At 38.6% G+C, this 24798-nt stretch overlaps 1 protein-coding gene across 5 annotated transcripts in view; it reads left to right on the forward strand.

Annotated features, from left to right (window-relative positions):
- LOC126183488 (histone-arginine methyltransferase CARMER) overlaps nucleotides 1-24798 on the forward strand; it is a 106169-nt gene that overhangs the window by 57079 nt on the left and 24292 nt on the right. Inside the window, exon 11 of one of the 5 annotated variants that reach the window (XM_049925521.1) lies at nucleotides 36-121. The exons of the other annotated variants lie outside the window; for them this stretch is intronic. Within the exon in view, the coding sequence (XP_049781478.1) occupies nucleotides 36-106 (71 nt within the window). The 3' untranslated portion in view covers nucleotides 107-121. Of the gene's footprint in view, nucleotides 1-35; nucleotides 122-24798 lie in introns of those variants that run through there. 5 annotated transcript variants of the gene reach the window in all.

Here is a 24798-nt window from a genome sequence, read left to right on the forward strand (position 1 = left end):
CTAATGTTTAAAGCAATATTTATTAAATTTTGTAGGCATTGAAGAATGTTTGGTGAAGGATGCTGGAACAAAGAAGGTTAAATTGAAACACATACTGCATAAATAATGAAACAGCACAGCTGTGCTGCCCCATCCCCACCCACAAATATACACATTTCCTTCTTATACCAATCAGATCTTTCTTCTCCATCCTAATCTTTATCTCCCCTTCCTTGAACTCTGTCTGGGCTCCTGCCCCAACACTTCTACACACACACACACACACACACACACACACACACACACACACACACTCAGTTACTGTATATCCTATTCTTGACCGTCTCTGATAACATTTACTGATTCTTTTTTTAGCCACGTCACACTTATCTTTCCCTTACTTGTGCTTATTACAGTGTTATGCATTCCTGTTGTTAATTGTTAACTCATCAATCATACCTTTTCTGTTTTTTGTTATGCTTCTTGTATTTTACCTGCAGCTCCTTGCACAGCAGCTTAAGAAAGTCCTTAGATGTATATTATGTTTCACCATCGGGACCAGTCCTTATCATGGACTCTGATGTGAGTGCAAGCCCAGTGTTTTTTCATCTCTTATGGAGTTGTTAAACCCTCGTCCCAACCTATTGCTGTAGGTTGCGATGGGTGGTTATGTTTTCATTTAACTTCCACTATTGAAGTAGCTCTTTGCTTTTTGAAAAATTTTCTGAAATGAATATTGGTTTGGCAAATAAGTCTCTTCAGTTTTTCATGTGTAATGAAATGATAACTTTCATGTAAAAATGTAATTACATAATCTGGTCACAATATTGTGACTATCAGTGAACTATTACGTGCAGTGTGGATTGCAGCAGAATAGGAGTTTCAAAATTAGTCTGAAACCTTTTAGGAGTTATGGAGGGTCCATAGTAAATGTATTAAATATATGCTCTGATAGATGATCAATTGATAATTTAGGCAAGTTTGATTGCTATGAAATTCTTGGAAAAACTCTCCCAATCAGTCTCACGTATTTTAGACTTTCCATTACCTTTCTAGAAGTCCCCATACGTCTTTTGAAGGGAGAAATGTGGTTGTGTAAAACATAATTGAAATTTTAGTAGTTGCCAAACTGACTGAAAAGCATCTTACAAATGGATACATTACTCATAAGAATCAGATTGAAACATTGTCCAGAGAACACTAATTATTCCACTCTCAATCAGAACAACAAATTTTATTTCATACTACTATTAAAATTGAAATCTTTTTATCAATGGAAACAAAAACTGTTGATGAGAATGGAGTTTGTGACACCTTCATATAAGATACTGCCAGTTGCCTTGACATATCTGACTAGGACAAAGGCCAGAGCTTCTGACAGTAACATACATTGTATTTGTTAAGAAGGTGATTGAGATAGTCTGTGGACAGTAGTGGTTTTATTGTAATTTGGTGTAGCAAGGAGACAGAATATTTTACACAAATTGTATATGTTCTGCAGTACTTTATTTTTTATTTCTTTTGAAACTAGTTTTTGCTTAAGAGGCAACTGGGGAATAACCCAGTACAGTTGTTGAAGATGTTAGCAAGCGGGTAGAAAACTTTGAGGGAAATGTTTCAAATGAAATGAGTTTGAAATGAAGATCACTTGGACAGTGTAACTGTTGTTGCAGTAAAGTGTACTAAGTGTAAAGAAATGCAAAGGAGTGTTTCAAAATGAGAGCCAAATTGCATTATAGGTTCAAATTTTGTCAAAACTTAATTGGAATTTGTTATATAGCATTTATTCTACTGTCATAACTAACACAAAACTTAAAACAATGATAGTAGTTAAAGTAAGCCAAAAATTATTCTCAAAATAGATAAATCTTGTAGAACATACACAGTTGGCATGAGTCATTAGTAAGAGTGTGTGTGTGTGTGTGTGTGTGTGTGTGTGTGTGTGTGTGTGTGTGTGTGTGTGTGTGTGTGTGTGTGTGTGTGTGTGTGTGTGTTTAGGGGAGGGGCCAAGGGGGGGGGGGGAGAATTGGAGATTCAGGAGGTATAAATTTCAGTAATGCTGACACATTAAAGCAGAAAACAGTTGTCCTTGGTTTTTGAAACTGTTACTTTCTTAATCGGGGAGGAAAGAGGGATGTTTTTCATGGTTGGGAAGGAGGGCCAGCTAACTCCTTCTCAGCTTTCAGAAACCTCTTTCCCTGTCCTCCTAGTTCCAAAACTTGGGAACAGATTTTTTCGTACTTTTATGTGTATTGGCAGTGCTGGAATTTAATCTTCTGAAGGTAAGTAGTGGCCAGTATTCTGTCTCCTTGTAATTTCCTAGTACATTAGTGTTCATTTGCAGTCCTCTCATCCAGTTCAGATCCTGGCAGCACACGCTAGTTAATAAAGATACTGTTATGAGCATGATTGCCTGCTTACAGTAAATAATCAACTTCTTGTTAGGTGCTGCTTTGTAAAATTACTCATAAGCATATTATTGAAAATCAAACAGGTAGCTGCAATTATCAGATTGTTTCAAAAGACTTCATACAATGTGCATTAAACTGGAAACATCTAAGGAACTATATAGGTTCTACCTACCTTTCTTTAAATAGAATATATTGTGTGTTACAAGAGTTAATCTTTAACCTTCATATCCCTCCCCTCTATTGTTTTTTGGCAAGTTCTGTGATAACACTCAAAACCATCTCGGACTGAAGAGCTGAATGAACTTTCTACTACTGTCAAGATTTGCAGGATAAAAATTGGCTGACCAGTTTTGAAGTGTTCTGTTAAAACATTTCTCATACATTGGGTGTTGTCAAATATCTTTGTAGCTCATATCTCTCTCTTCCCCGCCTCCCCCCAGTAAAGCAAAATATAGTTCTTATTATTTCCTTTGTTTTCCACAGAACTGGTATCAGCCAATTTTAGTATTTTGTTTTTGAAAGTAGAGTAGAATAAAAACCTGACTATACTGGAAATAACTTGCAGAAAATAATAAACTGAATGGACTTCTTTGCCAACCTTTTGTATTCTTCCTTAAATTTATTTAAAAATTATTCAAATTGGACATGATGAATGAGGGTGGATATGTTTTAGTTGCCTGTTTGTCAGAGCAGATGTGTTCTTTACATAAAAAGGAAGTGTAGCTACATGGTTAGGGAACAAAGAAGAAAATTTCATACTAAAATTAATATAGAGGGTGAAATGCTGTTTAACGCATAGGTGTCATGTGGAGTGCCATTTTGTTCAGACTGTAGTATGCTAACAGGGATACATTATTGTTTAAAATGGTGGGTAGTCAGTACTTTGATCTTTTGCAGATCACTTCACCGACTGGGCCAAGTTTGTTTACAGTATATATCAGATTTACCTTTACATTTATTATGCAGACAAAATCAGTTGACAGATTCTTACACCAGGTAGTAGCATTGATTAACATTACACTTTCAAATTAGACAGTGATACCAGCAGATTGCTTTGTACCGATGCTCCCTTATCCACTGTGTGTGGTTGTATGAAAAGCACAATGTACTTTAAATTGTCCCACAGTTGCTCCTTACCTGCCGTGCACTCCTTTATTGGTTTGTGTTAGTGCGTTCTTTCTGCCTATTAATTTCATGAATTTACTTGTGTTCTGGTACAAATAATTAATAATTGTATTCTGCATGTAAACTCAATAGTAGTCCTATCCTTCTGAAAACTAACATCTTAAACAAACGTTGACGGGAAGTAATACACAGTCCACATTTCATAATCATTCAATCAAATTTCATCCTTGTGCTTTTCCTGTTCCCTCCCCTGCTGCTCTTTGTTGTGTATCACTTAAAATCTCTCTCTCTCTCTCTCTCTCTCTCTCTCTCTCTCTCTCTTTCTCTCTCTTTCTTTCTTTTTCTCTCGGATACCCCCTTCCTTCCCTTGGAACAGTGTGGGTTGGACTGCAGCAAGCAGTATCATTAATTTACTTGCACCATTATGACCAAGGATTCCGGAGATCCAAAGATAAGCGGCATGTGCCATCTGTTTTCTGCATCAGCAGCTCCTCCCCAAGTGAGTGATTGCATTAAATCACTATTTTTTTCCTTACAATTGACAACTTTTGTATTGTGGTAAATGTAAAGCACGAAACATGATGAATTCTTGCTGTTATGTAACTTCATTTAAACTTTGTGAACTTGAAGTGATATATTCGCATCATTCATAGGTAGTGTTCTCATCGTGTTGTTGGTGCACAGTTTCTAAGATTCGGTATTGGTAATAATAATTGAAAAGACATTCATTTTATCATCATGTGTTCAAAGCTATAAAGAAACATTGTTGGTATAGTATTCACAATATTTTGTTACATTGTTTAGGGATTTGTTTAAATATGTGCTTTGATTGTTGCACTATGTTCATTGTTTAATAGGATGATAAACTTTGCATATGGAGCACGTACTGTGCTAAGAATGTGATATTTGTGATTTCTCTCTTCAGAAAAAAATACTACATATCAATTTCTGCTTATTATTTGCAGATAGTACATCATCCACTTCTGTGTTGAGATGTAAAGAGTCTGAAGTTATGTTGCATGACTGTTTTGGCTACATGTGATGCAGTATGCCATCAGTAATCATTGTCAGTGAGAAAGTTAACATTCATTTTAAAGGAATGAGACACGTGAAAATTCAGTCTATACACTTTATCGAGTACCTGAGAGAATAAAAACTGATCAGCAACATAGTGCTTCTGTAAGGAGAAAAAGTAACAACAGTATTTCTATTCATCATCCTAGTCCCTTCCCAGTCTAATTTTTTTTTTTGAATAGTTGATTTCTGTTTACGTTCTTTTCTTAACTCCTTTTTCAATCCTGGTTTTACAGTCTTAATATTGCTCTGTTTTTCTGCCAGCATTTCAAATTGCAGCCACTTGCCTAAGTAGGCCTTCCAGTTCATTTATTATATCTGTAGCTACTGAAATTCCATTTGCTTATTTACTCCCTTAAATGAATTTTATTCTTTCATCTATTCCTGAAATCTTACTTCCCCACTTGGTATATCTGCCTGCTTTCTTCATTTTGCTTTCAGCTCTTCTAATGTGGGGTTTCTGTTGTCACACAAACTATTTAATTTAATAATTATTACGCTTTGTCATTTGCATGTGTAACCAATTATTGGACTTACCATTGTTGCAGTTTTTGTCATCCAGTTATACACTTTATATTTATTCTCTTCTTTAGTGTTAGAATATGTTTCTAGCATTGCCTCCAAAAATTTAACATTTTTTCATTGATTATCATCTCAAGTATAGGATATTTCTTTCCTGCTTTTTGAATCTATGGTAACACATTTTTTGTAGTCTCAAACATCTCTCATTCCTATTCTGGCCTGCAAGATCAGCAGGAGGTATTTGTGTGCTCAGTGTTTCCCAGCTGGGTGTTGCACCCTTTGCCTTTGTGACAACACATATTATTGTACAGCTATTTAACCATGTAAAACAAATTTCAACTTCTGAATTGATATTGAATGCAGTGGAATGCAGGGGTTGTTGTCAACCTCAGGATTCATAGAATTGGTGATGTCTCCTGGAGAGGATACTCTCAGTGAAGTAAGCAAATACAGTATAAATACTAAATTGTTAAATTTTTGACCAAATTTGAATATTTGAGTGTGTAATTTTTGAGAGTATTGTGCAGATAAAAAGTTGGGTAGTGCCATGCAGTAAATTAAAAATAATAAAGCTAGTTGCTAATGCAAGTAATTTAGGTTCCTTTGGCCTATTACATATTGTCAAATTTTTGCCAGCAAACAACGTGACAGCAACCAGTAGATGTCAAAGGAAGTATGGTTAGTTACACACTTGGTTGCCACAACAAATGAGTTGCAGATCATCAGGCTTGCACGAGTAACCACTCCCAGTGATCATGAAGTGAGGCAACCAATGGTGTGGCTTAACAGAAGGGACACAGTGTTGTTTTAGGTTATGTGCAGCACCACGCAAGGGCAAAAAGGCTATAAATGTTGTATTATATATTTATTTTAAGGGATTGTGATTCCAGTGTGAGATCAGTTCAAAAGTACTCAGTGTCATTATAATTAAAAACGTAATGTTTGGAACATGTAGAGACCACCATAAGTGTTTAAGTAAATATACTACTTTTCTTCGTGAAATATAACAGGCAGCAGTGCTCAAAACTTGGACAATGAAAGTTTGTGCAAACTAGTAATATTAAGTCCGTACTTGAATATACAGGCTGTCCAAAATTTGTACACACTCTTCGATCTAATAACAGGATAATCCGTTTTCGTCCTTGACAAAAACTTCCAAAAACAGAAATAAAAACACTTGCTCAGATATAGGTTACAGTGTATTGAAAACTTTCAACAAACACTCTTCAATTGGAGATAATACTGTCATTTACAGATGACATTTACCCCCTGCACTCGAAAGGGTTGGTTCTGCAAGACTTGCGCAGATGGTGACCACAGCTTCCACACTTTAACTTGGTTTTGTGGTATCTCTGGTTAGTTATATTCTTCAAACATATGTAGCATCTTGATTTTCTAGTTGGTTCTTCATTTGGAGTACTTTTGATTATCTATAGTTTCTTTTGAAAGATGTATTTTAAATAATAGGCCGTTGGAGTCCTTCCAAGTCCTTGGATGGATTGCTCTTCTGCATATGGCTTCAAAAGTTCAAGGGTTAATTCATGCAAATACAATTTTCTGGCACTTGTTTTCCCTTTATTCCACATAGGCACTCTCTTCTAGAACACTGTGTAAGAGTTTATTGTGGCTATATATAAAGTAGGCTCTAGAACATTGACAGTGGCTATCTCTTCGTACCTCTTTTTGTAGGGTATGTCCGGCATCCACTCCTTCTCTAATGGAATTGTAATATAGGTTTATGTGAGTATCTTTTTTGGTGCATCAACTCGTACTCCTGCATCACAATGTTGTGTAGGCAACAACAGATTTTTCTTCATTTTTTTCCTTTGTAATGTAAGAGAGAACTGTCACTAGAGGCTTCTTAGTCGATGGATCTGTGAGTGAAAACTTAGAATAATACAGTTCTGTGCCTGCTGCATCTTAGGTTCTTGCAGTATGAGTTTTCTGTTGAATTTGAGTGACGTAATTTGTAATTTGCATTCAGTGTGTCTCCCAATTCCACAGAAGTGTAGAAGCAGTCAGTTGTTACGTAGGTACCTGTATTCTGTATTGGCTCCACCAGCCCCTTCACAATCTCAAAGGGGCCTCATTGAAAGGCAGGTCTAGTGTCTTTTGGAGCATATACTTCCATTTTTATTGTGTATTGTTCAGTTACACTACTGAGAATTGTAACAAATGTACCATATGACCCTGGCATGTGTCAAAAAAAACTTTAAATGGAGGACAACATGTGACAAGACATAGCATTTAATCAGTTTTTTGTGATGTTCACTTCTGAAGTACTTCAGGAATATTCCATTCAGTTCTTAAAGTACTTACGCAGTGCAAATTTGTCACGTACACATCTTTATGCCTGGTGCCCTTATCAACAAAACAAATAATTTTCATTAGTTGATAATCTCTCGTCTTATTCATATTTGCTTTATACCTGGCTCTTCCCAATAAATTTGACCACAGCTGAGATAATGAAATATTGGTGCTTTGGTAAACTCACATTGAAATTAAAATTCTCATCAACTCATGTATTTCAAAATTAGCAGAAGATAGTTTTTCTTTCAACTTCTTCAATTCTATGGTCAACAGTTTTCCAAACAATTTCTGGAGTGTAAAATTTCTTCAATGACTCACATACATCGGTTATTTTCCCAATAGTAGTTATTCCCTGAGGTTCATGGACTACATTGGCAAGATCCCTTTTACATTGCCCTGGAGCTTCTGCAAGACACTCTACCAGAACTTGTAACACATTTATTTGGAGCAATATCTGTGTGGTTTGTTTCTTCTTTGTCCTCAGTTTCATCATCATTTGAATCCTTTTCAGCTTCTGCGTGATCAGATTCAAAATCATTGAAATCTAATAATTCATCACCCACCAAAAGTTAAGCTAGAATTTCTGCCTCATTCGAGCCTTCACAATCATTAAAGAAAATCTTCCTCACTTCACTTCACATGCTACACTGTGACAAACTGCTATAAATCAACAATCAAAATGAAACTCAGAATTGGACTATCAACAGTGCAGAGTAAAACGTGCATTAAAGATTGCCAAATGAAATTTTTACACAGAATTATGGTCACAGGTAGCACCAACCCAGGTCAAAATATGCCCTTGAGCATACAACTTCTATTTATTTGTAATTTTTAATTTTTTGCCAGATTAATATACAGTGTAGTACTTTATAACACCCATAACATGGAATATTTGATATTATTTTTAATTAAAGAAAAAAAGGACAGGCAATTTTTGCATGTGCTTGGTGGTCCTATGATTAAAGCCTTGGGTAAAAGTGAGGTAGCAGTAAGCAAGAAAATAAACATTTGCTGCCTATCACTGATGCAAGAATGTATTGTCAGAAAACACTTCTTCTGTGCATACTAGCTTAACTACTTCGTGTTGGCATCAGTCATTAGCTTTCCACAATCATGTCACTTGTTTTAGTTACTTCAATCGTAATTCATTGTTTAAGTATTTAATAGATATTGTAAATGGAAAATTTAAATTATTTTTCTACGGTCGAGAGATTTTTATGAGAAAGGGGGAGATATTTATGTAAGAAAGAGACTGCGATCCAAAATATGAGCACTTTGTTGGTAAAAAGCAATTTTTTTCGTCAAACTGAGAGCAGAGTCATTGTTAGAGATGATGCAAATACTGCTTGGACAGAAATATTTGTTTAACACGTAGGAATTGGGCTTGAACAGTAGAGAATTAAGTCAAAATTCAATTTTTATACAATTACAGCAACAACTGTGCCACATTTATTATGGGCCTAAGAACATGAATTGAATTGTTAGCTGCCCACAACAGTGAAGCAAATGTGAATATTTTTGCACTTAAGAGCATTATTAAATTATGAATTAATCAGTTCTTTCAAAAAGGTTGAATGCATGACACATTATGGTCTGGAATGAATAAAGAAAGGAAAAGGTACACAAAAGAAGAGATGTGAAGAAAGAGAGGAGGGTGAGCAAATTAGTGTCACTGCAGTAAGAAACCCGTTACGTCTCACTAACATTATCTTTGTGTGTGAATGTTCATGACATATTGGTTGCAATCTGAATCATTTATAAGACATTTGCCGATTTGGACTGCTCAGTTAATATTCAGAGTGAAGCATACACTGATTGCAGTCCAGTTGGACATAAGAAATGACAGAATTAACCATGATAACCACAAAATATCATTATAGACATATTAATTTTCCTTCAGTTTTAGTTATTTGCTCACAACTATTGGCTTGTATATTGATATCGACCTGTAAATTCTGTTTAATACACCAGTGAATGTGCAAATAATTATGTGTTTTGTCAGAAGAAGGCAATTGTGAAACATGTTGTTTGGGTCTAAAGTAGTGTCGGCTTGGGGGTTTTAGTGTGTGCTTTGGCATGTTACATTTGAGCTTCTTAAATGATTACTGATGGCAGCCCCATAACATTTAATTAGCAGCACAGCACAAGACATCAAAAACATTTAACACAGGTTTGAATTTCAAAATTCGATTACTTGAGCAAGAGTATTACAGATTGTTGTAGACTTCATTCACTTTTATGTATATCTTTCCTCATTTCGTGTAGTGCTTCAGTAACTTTTATGTATTTGAACCTGTGCATGACATAGTTTTTGCATTGCATTGCTTCTTGTTTGTATTACATTTAAAGTGCTAGTTTGCTTTAAATAGTATTTTGCCTGTTGTATAATGAATATTCAAAAATCAGTAAATTAATATTCTAGTGTCTTCTTAGTTAGTAATGCTTTTGCTGAAATGCATGTGAAAAGTTTATGTAATTGTTCAGTGAATTACAGTCTCATCTGTTGGGCACTCCTACAATTCAGGCTTTATATTTCTTTTCTGAGGGCGTTATGCAGTCGTTGAGAGTGGAGTTGTTTAAAATGCAAGAGTTAAGTGACCCTTAAAATACATGCTAATGTGATACAGCTAGCAGTGGAATAGTTTATTAGTTACACTGAAATTAAGGTTACAGTGATTCTGCAGCATCAGCAGCAGCTTCGGCAGTTTTGCCAAAGATAAATTTCTGCTTCTTTGAAAATGCTTCTTTACTTTTTCTTGAAGTACTCTTGATTATTTTCTCCCCATGTAGCATTTTAGGCCTCTTCATGAAGACTTTGATATGCCTCCCTCAGAAGCTTGCTCAAGAATGAGGTGATTACCTGGAATGACTTAATCAATTTTTCCCCCATTCTGGGTAATACAAGCTTGTGCCCAGTCTCTTAATGCTCTGATTGACAATCCCGTCAGTTGACGGACACAAAAATTTCAGTAGACTGCTTAGCCTGTCATTTGGCAGGGTTTGATTTCTCGCACTTTCAAATATGAAATCATTTATATTGATGTGCTTGGTTTGTCATCATTGTGTTGTGAGGGTCTAAAGCAACCGGTAAATTGCATTTGTTGTGTGGAATCAAGCTTCTGGAGGACAGCAGCTGTTTATTCGGTACAGAAAGAAATAAGATGTGGCTTAAATTTTTCTTGCAGACTATGAAGTTGTGCATTAATTGGAGAAAGATTTCATTGACAAGAACACTGAGAATGGTGATATTGATAATTAATATGATCCTGATTTTATGCTGGAAGAAATACGTCAGACTTAAAGTATTTCTCATTTTGATTTTTTAAAAGTTGAGTGACACAATTGCTTGTATTATTTTCTGGCGTTTTTTTAAATTCTCTGTACCATGACTCGTATTTTTATGTTGTACGTTCAGTGAGTGAAGAATGTGGTGAATGTAGAACCACAAAATATGAGTCATGACAACACTGAAAGTAGGCCAAGACAACAATAAATCATACTGATTCTGAAGAAGGATGGATGGATGCAGACTCCTTTCAAAGTACATAAATTTTTGGTGGGGCTGATGCTGTCTCAGATTTGTGTGAAATTTCCCCCTCCATTTTGTGGACAGTGACTGTCTCACTCATTTCAAAGTATATACTAATTTTTACATGATACAGGAGATATAGAAACTGACAGGTAGAGGTCAACTCACTCCTACATAATGTAGAATGTGTGGTTGGAAGAGGTCACTCATGTAGAAGTAAAAAATTCTGGTCTATAATTTTCCACACCAGCAGCAACAAAAAGTCCCTTGTACAGGAGCATTGGAGTCAGAATTCTTGTCTGTTTGTCATCACTACTCAAATTTATTGAACAGAAATATTTTCCTCTAGATCAGGTGAAACTTCCACGTGAATGCCAATTCATTGGGAAAGTGAGAAAAGTGAGATGAAGCAGGGTATCATCAGTTATGCAAGGGCTGTTCTCTAGTTGAAAATGTTCATTAATGGTTTTAACAGGCGTATCTGCTTCTCAAAGACATTGATTGATGAAGGCATGTGTAACTATAAGTGCAGAAATTTTCAAGCTGTATATGCCACAAAACCAAGCAAATACGACACGAAACATTACGTGATACCAGTCAAATTCTGGTTGTCTGGAATTTTGACATTGGCATTGTGCGAAAGACTACCTGGTGCCTTAGCAAAGCTAACGGTGTATATTATTCTCCAGTAGGTTCTACACAAGCACTACTCTTGCAAGAGAGAGATGAAAGGAGAAGACAGGTCTTGTTGATGAAACCATAATGAAGATTAAGGGAATGCCTCTGACTTTGAAGTCATGCAGCATACAAAAAGTGGAACAGGTGTTAATGAGCAATGGGAACCTTTTGGCTGTATGCTGGGAAAATAAATATGCATGCCAAGTATCAGACACCAAGCAGAAATAATTTATGAAGACAAAAGAGGTAAACAAAAAATGAAACCTGCTTGTGTTATGGAATGCAAAAAAAAAAATTGATCGGTCTGATCAGAGTTTGGGTGCATAACAGTGAAATGCTGGAGGAAGCTAATAAAATTGAAAGTAAGGTAGTGTGCTTATGAAAGAATTGTATGCAGGAATGCCAATGTGCAGGGAACCAACTGATCAGGCCATATACTAGAAAATATTTTCTGGGAGAAATTCCACCTTCGCCAGGTTAAACAAGGATCCAAAGGATGTGCGAAGTACACTCAGCAGGGGACCATTGCCTACTCATCATCAGATTTCCACCAAATCTGATATGTGAGTCTTGCCCAAAAATAAAAGTGATAGAATGAGTACAAAACGGCACTCCGATTTCTTTGTGGAACTTCATTATTTTTAATTTTTGTTTCACTTGCACTCCAAAAAACTGAAATAATGCTCAGTATACTGTTTTATTAATATTTTCATGAAAAACATAAAAAGGCAAGGGAAAATTAGAGTTGGCTTGAAAATAAAGCCTTTTGTGCAGGAGAACAATTGTCTTCTGTTAGTTGACTCATGGGAGACAAACAAATCCACAAATGTATGACAAGATTTTTCAAGCTGAAAGATTGGCATTGTGCAGTATTAAAGTGATTACCCCAAATGCAGTTCACTTGTGTGAGCTTGTGTCGCCAGGTAAAGAATTTGATCAAATAGCTTCAAAACTGCTCTTACCACGTCAAGAGAAAAATGTCGCATGGTGAGAAGACCGCATCAAAATACATTCCATTGTACATCACAAGCTGTCTTTACCAATATTTGGCAAAATGATGCTTTATGGTTGGTTCACAGCCAACTATGTGACTAGAGAGAACTTTTTATGAATGTAAATCAACCTAATTTTTCTGTAGAAACTTCACAGTAACCAAGCAATTGCAAAAATACAGTATTCATAACGTGTACAAGATGCTGAGATAATTACTGTGTCCCTTGTTTTGAAAATGAATGTCACTCCAGCATGTATAAATCAATAATTTAAAATAATAAAACTATCTAATTTAAATGTTAAGGTCTCATGTATGCCTTGCAATCCCTTCCTGAAAATTTATTTGTAATTCCAAATTTTCCACTGCCTATATTTTTCATGCTTTTTATGAAAATATTAATAAATGCAATGTATTGAGCATTATTTCAGTTTACTTGCATTGTAAGTAATATAAAAAACTGAAGATTCTTCCAGATATGGATTTGACTCCGTGACCCTTGGATTATCACTCTGCATTATTTCCACTGGCCAACCAGTGCTTGGAAAGTATGACAACATAAAAATATTATGTGTCACCCAATCCGTGTCAAAAATGTTTTTTTTTTATGAATTCTTGGCTGTCTGCAGCTTCCATTTCTGTCATTTTCATTTCTGGCCAAGCCCTGCATGTATCATAAATTTGGACAAAATCAGTGATGACTAGTAGGTGCTATCCCCTTGTCAGACGAGAGAAAAGCAAACTGGAAAGACTGTAAGAGAGACACAACACAGCAGTGCAATGAGTGCAAAATTGCCATATGCAATGTGCCTCATTTAAAAGTGTATCAGTCAAAAAAATTGTGTGAAGGTCAGCCAAATAAAAGTGAGAATTGGAAGAAAAAATAAGTAAACTATTATTTCAAAAGGAATTGCAATAACTGTTAAACCATTTATGCCACTGTGAGACAAGACAGTCAGTGCCTTCAAGGAAAAATAATAGCAGCTGTCTGTAGAGCCATGATTGTACACAGGCCTGAGCGTGTTTGTCTGAAGCAAATCAATGTCCATTAATTTGTTTCTTAAGAACTCCAAAAACTGGAAATCCCATGGAGAGAGATCAGGACTGTATGGATGATGTGGAAGTGCTTCTTTGTGAAACATTGGCAGCATATTTGAAACAGCCTTGGCAACATATTTGTGGGAATTATCCTGCAACAGAATGATGCTGTCTGTCAACCTTCCTGGGCATTAGGTCTTGATGGTGCAATTCAGTTTTTGCGAAGTTTCCTCACACTGTTGTTTGTTAATTGTGGCGCCATTTCCAGAAAGTCAGTGAGTGAGGGGGGGGGGGGTCCTTTTAGTTAAGGAAAATGTTATTGCAACTTTCCTACAGTGAGCCCACACAGTGCCAAGTTTAGACAGCGCTATAGAAGTTTCACTGAGATGCCCTTAAGCGTCCTCCCTACAGTCCTGAACACTCCCAACAAGATTTCCATATTTTTGAAGCCCTGAAAAATAAATTAGTGGCTGTCGATTTGGATGAAGAGGTGCATGACAAGGTACAGTTGTGGTTCTGTAGGCAAGTACGAAAATTTTTCCACAAAGATGTTGGCTGTCTTGTCTGACAGTAGGATCAAAGTATTAACAGCACTGGTGATTACTTCCCAATAGTCAACAGTTTACTTATTTTTCTCCATCTATCTTGTTTTCATTTGATTGATGCTTATACTACATGAAAAAGATTGTAACAGTTTATAATTGTGATTTTAATCTAAAAGTTTTCAATTGTTTTGCCTTTGGTGAATGTGTTTTGCAAAATCTAATATTCATTATAAAAGTATATAAAACAGGTAAACAAATGGAGATGCTTGAAACAGGTAAACTAGCAGAAATAGATTCAGGATTTTATATAAGATTAGCATTACAGCTAAATAGTGGCTGGTTTTCATAATAAAGAAAAAGGTTGAAAAACCATAAAAGTGGTCAGAATTGTAGGAGACGGTGATGTTTACATGGCCAGCAATCAAAATGTTAAAGATCATTATTAATGAGATTTTAAGCATTAACCTGTGTTCTTGTTAAGGAATGCTTTACATTCAGGCAAAGCTGCTTCAGGAAACCCAAAGGCAGTACCCACAAGTTGTTTATTTTGTCTTTTCAAAACCTGAAGCAAACTTCTATTGACCATATCTGGTGTGTAGAATGGATGTTAAGGGATGTGGATTTGGGACCTCTCAAGATACGTGTTGTCTGGCTGCTCTGTAATGATGCTTGTTGCGGTGAAACCTGATAGTTTTGGCCCTAATTTGTGTGTGTGTGTGTGTGTGTGTGTGTGTGTGTGTGTGTGTGTGTGTGTGTGTGTGTGTGTGTGTGTGTGTTGATATGCTCACTTACCTATTACTGGTTGTATTCTCGTTTTGTACAAGTGTATCTCCAGATCCATGCATGACAATCCCAAGGTCTAATTCATACAGCCACATTTTGTCACCATTACTGACAGTGGTTTTGTCTGTTTTTTATGAAATTTATTGTAAATATGTTAACAGAATGCACTAATGAGCTTTCCATTTCCCAAACATTTCTGAAATGAGGAACCTTAAAAGTTTAGCAATAGCCAGTGATACAATCCAGAAAGCATGCTTTGTGTACTGTGCAGATGCTGCAAAGCACCTCTCCAGTCACCTTCCAAACATGAAGATTGGTTCCCTCGGTTGCAGCTTTAATTTATCACTGATTTTCTACATCTGCATGCACATCTATGCTTTACAAGCCACTTTACAGTGTGTGGCAGAGGATGCTTAGTGTACCACTGTCACTCCCCCCACCCTGTTCATCACGAATGGTTCGTGGGAAGAAAGAATTTTTCGTAAGTCTTCATGTGAAATTGAATCTCTCCAATTGTATGATCATGGTCATCTCGTGAGGTATATTTAGGATAAAGGAATATAATACTTGATTCTTCTAAAAATGGAATATTAATAGTAAACTACCCCGTGATGCCTTTCTTCTACCATCTGCCATTGGATTTACATGAGCAACTTGGTGATGCTCCTGCACTTATCAAATGAATGTGTAACAAAATGCACTGCTCTTCTTTGGATTTTGCTTTTTCGTCTTATCAATTCTATCAGGTATAGATCAAAGATTGGTGAACTGTATTATAGGTACAGCAGAGGTTTGGTGAGCTACCTCATTTTTGGATGGACCACACTCCCTGTGGGTTCCTCCATGACTGTATGGCATCTGCCTTACCTGCAATTAATTTTATGTGATTGTTAGATTTTTGCTCTGTGCACATATTCCTAGATATTGTATGGATGTGACTGCCAGCAGTGATTGTGCTGTAATCGTGTAATCCCACAGTGTCTTTTTCAGCCTATTTGTGTACATTATGTTCAATTGGTTAATGTTGAGGGTCAAGTGACAACCCCTACACTAAGTGTCAATCTTTTGCAGGTCTTTCTGCATCTTTCTACAATTTTCTAGAGTTAAGACTTTTCTGTTTACATCACCCATCATCATCATCATCATCATCAGCAGCAGCAGCAGCAGCAGCTATAACCATGAAAAGCCTCACAGAGCTCCAGACATTATCCACTAGATTATCCTATAACATTCCCTTGGAGTATGCCCAGCACTGGTATCTACTGCCCTCTAGGTCTCGTGGACGAACAGAGGGAGTTGGGTTTCATACAAGCATTATTTGTAGAACATGTGTTGGATTCGTACAGAGGAGATCCTATAGCTCCAGAAATTTCATGGTAGGTGAGCATAAAACATGTTTCAAAATTCTACAACAGACTGACACCCGAGATCTAGACCTATAGTTCTGTGCACCTGTTCTATGACCCTTCTTGAAAACAGGAATGATCTGCACATTTTTCCAATCACTAGGAACATTTTGCCCCTTCTGTGACCTACGGTACAGTACTGCTAGATGAGGAAACAAGTTTTCATGTAATCATGCAGAATGGTATTCTGCAGTTTGTGTGACAGTTCAGAGGAAGGAAGGAACCACGGTATGATCTTCGTCCATAAAACAGTTTTGGAATAAGGTATTCAGTATTTCAACCCCCTCTCTGTCAACCTCTGTTTTGATGCTATTATGTTCGGAGTGTGTTGACTGATGGCATCAATCTGTTTACCAATTTAATGTAAGACCAAAACTTTTTAGGATTTTTTATGTCAAGGCAGTAGGTTCAATTTTAGTTTCGAATTAGCTGATTGCTTCACACGTGGGGTTCGCGATGCTAATTTGGCTTTATTCAGTTTGTTTGTCTGCGATTCCTTAGATATGTTTAAATTGGCAGTGAAGCTCTCCTTGTATTTATAGCAACTTTCTAATATGGCTGTTGGGCCACAGTGGACCTTTCCCATCCCTCACAAGGTTGCTCGGCAGATACGTGTCTAAAGCATATTGTTCAGTGCTTTTGAACTTTGTCCATTGATACTCAGTGTTGTTACTAGTGGAGATGAAATTTTTGTGCTGACTGCTCAGGTAATTTGAAATGTTTCTTGTCATTCTTGGTAATCAGAAAGATCTTCTTACATATTTTTTTTTATTCCTATTTACAGTCTTATTCAGGGATGCTGTAATGGCCTTATGATCACTGTTATTCTATGCTGTGTCAAAAAATTCAGGTCTGTTTGTCATCAGCAAGCCAAAGATGTGCTCTTCACGATTCAGTTACCTCATTAGTAGCCCAAGGTAATTTTTGGGAAAGGCATTTAGAACAACTTCACTTGATTCCCTGCCATAATAGTACTTTAATAACTTGAGTTCCCAGTCCATAGCATATAAGTTGAAATATACATCTACCTCAGTGCTCTGCAAGCCACTATACATTGCATGGTGGAGGGTACCCTTTAACACTACTAGTCATTTCCTTTCCTGTTCCACTCATAAAGTGCCTTTATATATGACTATGTATGAGCCCTAATTTCTTTACTCTTATCTTTGTGATCCTTATGCAAAATGTACATTGGTGGCAATAGAATTGTTCTGCAGTCAGCTCCAAATGCCGGTCCTCTAAATTTTCTCAACAATGTTCCTCAAAAAGAATGTTGCCTTTCCTCCAGGGATTTCCATTTGAATTCCTGAAGCATCTCCATAATGCTAACATAATAACAAATCATTGTTTCAATGTCTTTCTTTAATCCAATCTGGTGTAGATCTCAAACACCCTAGCAGTAGACAAGAATATGCAGTCCCCTTTACAGATGACCCATACTTTCCCAGAATTCTCCCAATAAATTTGCCTTCCCTGCCACAATCCTCACATTCTAGTTTCATTTTATTTCACTTTGCAACGTTATGCCCAGATATTTAAATGATATGACTGTGTCAAGCAGGACACTACTAATGGTGTATCTGAACATTACGTTTTATTTTCCCTACTCATCTGTGTTAACTTGGATTTTTCCACATTTATAACTGCTATTCATCACACCAAGAAATTTTGTCAAAGTCATCTTGTATCCTCCTACATTCACTCAATGAGAACACCCAGTGTAACATGACCAGGTAATTTATGAGGTCATCTCCATTGTTTCTCTCAAAATCTCTGCTACAACTGCTTGGGAGGCAGGGGGCTATAAAAACATCTGATGACCACGATTGATTCGCCTTGACCACTTAATTTGATCCAAATTATTTCTCATTCAGAATGTGTACAAACTTCACTAGATATTATTGTATTTTGTGAGACTACAAACACACCTACATAAGCAGTGTTGAAGTCAGAGTTTAGATTTTCACTGCTATTAACATCCGGTTTCAGCCTGTCTTCTGTCCCCCCAGTATCTGCTGTGTTGAACACTGCCCTCTTTAATTAATGGGGATAGTATTCTTCCTTGCCTAATATTAGAATGTATTTTATTAGGCCTATGGAACACTTTCTCTGTCCTAAAAAAAATCCATATGTGCACATCACACATTCTTGATGTCCCTAGTTGCTGCTTCCTGACCCATTAAAGGGTGTCCTACAGTTCTTCAGTCAGTAGCAGTGGATAAGAAATGCACATGGAGGATACTCATAGAAGGGCCTGAACCTCTGTTTTAAACCTTCCACTAGTGGCTCCAAACCAGAGGACTGTGATCAGCTCTGGGAACGGTGCTGCAAAATACTGGCTCTTCCATCTATCCTGCACATGAAACAAGCCGACTTCACCAATTCAGCCAGACACCTCCAGGGACTGAGGGTGTCCACTAAACCAATGCAAGTAGTGTCATTTAGGCTGACATGAGTCTGATATGCAGCAAGGTGCACCCATCGCTGAACACTGGTCATTTTTTCCCGATCTGCCCACTATTTGCTTAAGGGGCTCCACTGTCCATCTAATGTAGGAGCCCCCAGTGATAAGCAGTCCCACTCTCTGTGCCTGTCCAGATCTTTCAGGTTGCCCCCAGACCCTACATCCTATACTGGTTCAGATGTACTTTCAGCAGTGGACAATAAGTGTAAGAGGACAGCCATGTAACCAGTATCCTCATTTGTCTTCTGCCCACATTCCCAGTACCACCTCTCCTCACCGTTCAGTCAGTTTATCAACCGGCTAGGACTAGTGAATATGAAGACAATAGAACATCAGGGATCCCAGGTGACTATAGGCACCAGAGATGCCAAAGCATTCGTATATCAAAGATTGTCAAAGATGTAACCTGACTGCTGTCCCGTAAGTTACTTGTAAATATATACCATTCACTTCTTTGAGCAGCTTCTGAGAACATAATCTAAACTGCATCCTATGTGTAAACAAAAACTGCTGATACTCCTGGCACATCTGCTCAACTCTACGGTTACACTTAAATCTTGTGAATAATTTCTGACAGGTGCAATATTGTTCAATAATGTGTCTGAAAGAAATGACTCCAAATCCCAATTGGAGCCCTCAAGGCAACCTTTCAGACAATACCAACTTCAAAATTGTTAAAAAGTTGGTGATAGATGCACAATCAGAAATTGCTTGGCACCTACCAAGTGAAGTATGGCAGTGCACTCGCCACATCTAATATTAAATGTTGAAGGTAGCAATCATGATTGATAACTGGCCGGTAGACGTGCCACTGTGCCAAAGCCTTCATATGACATTGATGGTTACAGTGTCTGTGTTTATACATTGTCTCTCTCATCACAAGACAATGTCATTCAGATGTGTGTGCATGTCTGCAGACACTGTCACTGACAGTTAAAGCTGTGTTACATATAAGGAAATAGTTTCGCATTCTGTGAATATCCATTGACATCAGCTATTTGCGACACCTGAACATTTGTGTGTGTCAAACCTGGATTTTCCACTTACCGCAAACAGTCGTCTTAACCACTGTGTTTATCTGAGCGCCTTGGAGGCATTCTCAGATAACCAAAGTGGTTAAGGCAGCTGCTTTCAATATGCAGGAAATTCAGGTTCAACTCCTGGTCTTTCTCAAATTTTCATGTGGCACAAACAGCCTTTCATCAATGCATACTCACAGAATGTGAAACAATTTCATAATGCCTTCATGCAAGACATAACCCAGTGCAATGCATGCAGCAGCTTGAGTATGTGAGGATGCAACTCTGAACACTGAAGGGATGACCGCTTGACAGCCTTGCTCCTCCGTGGCAAACGTGAGTGTCTTAACCCCCACCCCACCCATATTTAGGCAGTCATGTAGTAGGAAAAATTTATACCATGCCAACTCTGCTCCCAAAGCAGTGTGCTTGGGCCATCCCATCTGGCCAGCTGAAACACTTTTCTAAAAAAAAAATGGGGTCACTGCCTCCCACAATCAAAAGAAAATCAAGTATTGTCTGATGTGAGGTATCATACAATGTGAAATAGAGCGCCTCCTGTCGATCAAACTCAAGATCTGATTGTGCTAGCAAATGCGACATTACATCTACATTAGCATGCTGGGCTGTGGTCCAGTGACAAGTGTCATAGCAATAAGTACTATCCAGGCGTGTCCACCTGTGCAGTTGATGGGTGGACATATCTGGTTGCTTGGAATAAGGGCCAAATAAGGAAACTAGCATCTTGGGGTCTAACATGTAATTTTTAATCCTGAATATTATAGCCACTGCCTCTTTTTCGACTTATGAATAATCGTTCTGAAAGTGTCTTTGATGCACAAGCAGTTGGTTTGTGTATCCTAGCTTGGTTTCAATACAACAGGACTGCACCTATGCCATACTGGGGCACATCTGTGGCCAGAATTAATGTTCTATGCAGTGTAAAAGAAACCAAACGAGGAGTGGAGCACACACACTGTCTGAGGGACTGCAAAACCCATTAACAGTCTGCGGACCAGTGAAGTCATTTAAGATGATGGCAAATGGGTGCAGACTGGAGGATGAACTTTGCCTTGTCCAAAAGGAACTGGAGCTCCGTCAGCTTCGTGGGCATCTGCCAGTTCATAATGACTTTGGCGTGCTTGTTTTTAAAGATGAGGTCACCTTTGGTATGGACATGACAAAAAAAAATGCAAATTTGAGGAACACTACATTTTTTACAATTTCTAATGGAGGCAATTCTCCGGAATACGTTGGAAAAATGCGTGCATATTTCGTAAATGCTCCTCTCGCATGTTGCCTGTGACCCAGATGTCATCTACGTAGTTCGTGCAACAAGGAATGTCCTGGATCAACTGCTTCAAATGTCATTGATAATTAGGTGGTGCAGACTAAATTTCAAATGGCAAACAGTTAGACTTGTAAAACCCAAAAGTGGTGTTGAGCACCAAGAAACTCTGAGATGCAACATCCAACAGCAGCACTTGCAGGTAAGTGTCACCCAAGGCAATCCATATAAAACACTAGCCCCCTGACAAACTGGCCAACAACTGCTCCTGCCATGGAAATGGATAAGAGTCCACGACAAATACCCATTGACTATATGTACAAAACTGCCACGAAGGTGCATGGTGTCATCTGGCTTCTGAATCACCACCAAGGGGGTAGCTCACTGTCAAGATGAAATACGAGAAGCAACACCAAGGTCCTGCCAGCACTGCAGCTCATCCTGGACCTTGTCACACTTGATAGAGGAGGTGGGATGGGGGCAAAAAGGTCTAGTTATTACTGATGGCTTAAGGGAGATACGTATCTTGAAATTTTCTGCGTGACCCAAGGAATTAGCAAACAGCTGGTCTCATGAAGTTAGTAGAGATCAGATCATGAAAGGGGACCAACTGACATGTTAAATGTACTTTGTCCAACATCTGGTAGCCAAAATAGAAGGCATTCAACCCAAAAATATGTAGGGTCACATGTGATTTAATGACCAACAACATAAAATGAAAATGTCTTGTGACTAGGTCCTCCCGTCTGGTAGACCGTTCGCTGGCGGCAAGTCTTTAGAGTTGACGCCACTTCAGCGACTTGTGCATCGATGGGGATGAAGTGGTGGTGATGATTAGGACAACACAACACCCAGTCCGTGAGTGGAGAAAATCTCCGATCCAGCCGGGAATTGAACCCGGTCCCTTAACATTGACATTCTGTCGCACTGACCACTCAGCTACCTGGGGCAGACTACCAACAACATAATTTCCCATTTCACATTCTTATAATGCACAGATGGAAAATGGCCCCCTCAGAAGAGTACACTGTTAATTATAAGACCCATCTTGATTTATTGGGCAATGCAGGAGTTCAAGGAAAACATTGGGGCATCTGAGGGCCCTCCTTTGGCTTGTTGATATAACAAACAGATGCCAAACTGTATACTTTTTGGCATACCCCACACAAGGCGTGTACGTAGCGCAATCCTGTTGAATATGTACCACGTGACAGTTGAGCCAGGACCACTGACTTGCCCACAGTGGAACAAGATGCAGAAGGACAGCGATGTTGAAGGGCCAGAAAAGTCAAGAGTGTGGACCACACCTGATTGACTTGTACCCGCTGGGTTCACCACGGGTGAAGACAAGGGGTGCCATAGCTTCACAGCACTCGTAGTGTCAAAGGCATCATCACACAGCAGCTCAGCAGAAGGCACAGTCACCTGGCCAATGCCACAGGTTGCAAGGGGCACTTTATGGCAGATACCTAACTTTGCTACCTGCCAGTTATCGGAAAGCAGTCCTGTACCACAGTCGTAAGTTTATGTGAGTAAACGATCTGGGCAAGTTTGGCTAAGGAGGTGGTCAGACAAGGAGTCAGGTGCTGAAAATCACGTTGCTAATTAGAACATATGCATGCGAAGTACCACATCAGAGTACACTCACACCAGCATTTAAGTGAGAGGTCTTGCAGGTTGATGATCCGGACCACATGAGACTGCAATTGCACGGCCACCACATGGATTTGATGACCAGAGTACTGCTTGAGCAACTTTGTTCCTCAAAGCTAAGTTTCTAGAGCATGGGGGAGGACTTAAAACTTTGGCTTCCTTACTCCTTGCCCTTCTTGTGGCTTGTTGCCCTTACCCATTGTTCATGTGAGTGATACACTGCCAAGAAACTGTAATAAAACCTAAGAACATACTCTACCTTCTTAATGTGGCATAGAGGCAAAATAACTACACTACTGGCCATTAAAATTTTGCTACACCACAAAGATAACGTGCCACAGACGCGAAATTTAACCTACAGGAAGAAGATGGTATGATATGCAAATGATTGTCTTTTCAGAGCATTCACACAAGGTTGACGCCGGTGGCGACACCTACAACGTGCTGGCATGAGGAAAGTTTCCAACTGATTCCTCATGCACAAACAGTAGTTGACCAGTGTTGCCTGGTGAAACGTTGTTGTGATGCCTCGTGTAAGGAGGAGAAATGCGTACCATCACGTTTCCGACTTTGATAAAGGTCGGATTGTAGCCTATCGCCATTGCGGTTTATTGTATCGTGACATTGCTGCTCGCGTTGGTCGAGATCCAATGACTGTTAGCAGAATATGGAATCGGTGGATTCAGGAGGGTAATACGGAATGCCGTGCTGGATCACGACGGCCTTGTATCACTAGCAGTTGAGATGACAGGCATCTTCTCTGCATGACTGTAATGGATCGTGTAGCCACGTCTCGATCCCTGAGTCAACAGATGGGGACGTTCGCAAGACAACAACCACCTGCACGAACAGTTCGACGATGTTTGCAGCAGCATGAACTATCAGCTCGGACACCATGGCTGTGGTTACCCTTGACGCTGCATGAGACAGTAGCGCCTGCGATGGTGTACTCAACGATGATCCTGAGTGCACGAATGGCAAAACATCAGTTTTTCGGATGAATCCAGGTTTTGTTTACAGCTTCATGATGGTTGCATCCGTGTTTGGCGACATCGCAGTGAACGCACATTGGAAGCGTGTATTCGTCATCGCCATACTTTCGTATCACCTGGCGTGATGGTATGGGGTGCCATTGGTTACACATCTGTCACCTCTTCTATGCATTGACGGCACTTTGAACAGTGGACACTAAATTTCAGATATGTTATGACCCGTGGCTCTACCCTTCATTCGATCCCTGCGAAACCCTACATTTCAGCAGGATAATGCACGACCGCATGTTCCAGGTCCTGTACGGGCCTTTCTGGATACAGAATATGTTCGACTGCTGCCCTGGACAGCACATTCTCAAGATCTCTCACCAATTGAAAATGTCTGGTCGATGGTGGCCGAGCAACTGCCTCGTCACAATACGCCAGTCACTACTCTTGATGAACTGTGGTATCATGTTGAAGCTGCATGGGCAGCTGTGCCTGTACACGCCATCCAAGCTCTGTTTGACTCAATACCCAGGCGTATCAAGGCCAGAGGTGGTTGTTCTGGGTACTGATTTCTCAGGATCTATGCACCGAAATTGCGTGAAAATGTAATCGCATGTCAGTTCTAGTATAATATATTTGTCCAATGAATACCCGTTTATCATCTGCATTTCTTCTTAGTGTAGCAGCCAGTAGTGTACCTTTCTCTGTGAAATTTGCATAGATTAGAGCACCATGATGGTTTTTTTCTTATACGTTGAAACATAGCTCTTAATTCCATAGACCTGTAATGGTTCTTAGAACTCTAAAAATGTTTGTATAGATGAGTCATGTAATTCCTCACAGAATATTTTAAGTTTGATTATATCCCATCATGTTCAAAATACATTAATAACTTAAAGCAGCCATCAATCCAAAGATTGTTTAAACACCACAGTGCATTACTAGGTATGGTCCTGATGGAGGCAGTACACTGTTACATTCCTTTGACCTTTGAAATGAGTCA

Source organism: Schistocerca cancellata, chromosome 4 (genome assembly GCF_023864275.1).
Source record: "Schistocerca cancellata isolate TAMUIC-IGC-003103 chromosome 4, iqSchCanc2.1, whole genome shotgun sequence".
Classification (NCBI taxonomy): Eukaryota; Metazoa; Arthropoda; class Insecta; order Orthoptera; family Acrididae; genus Schistocerca; species Schistocerca cancellata.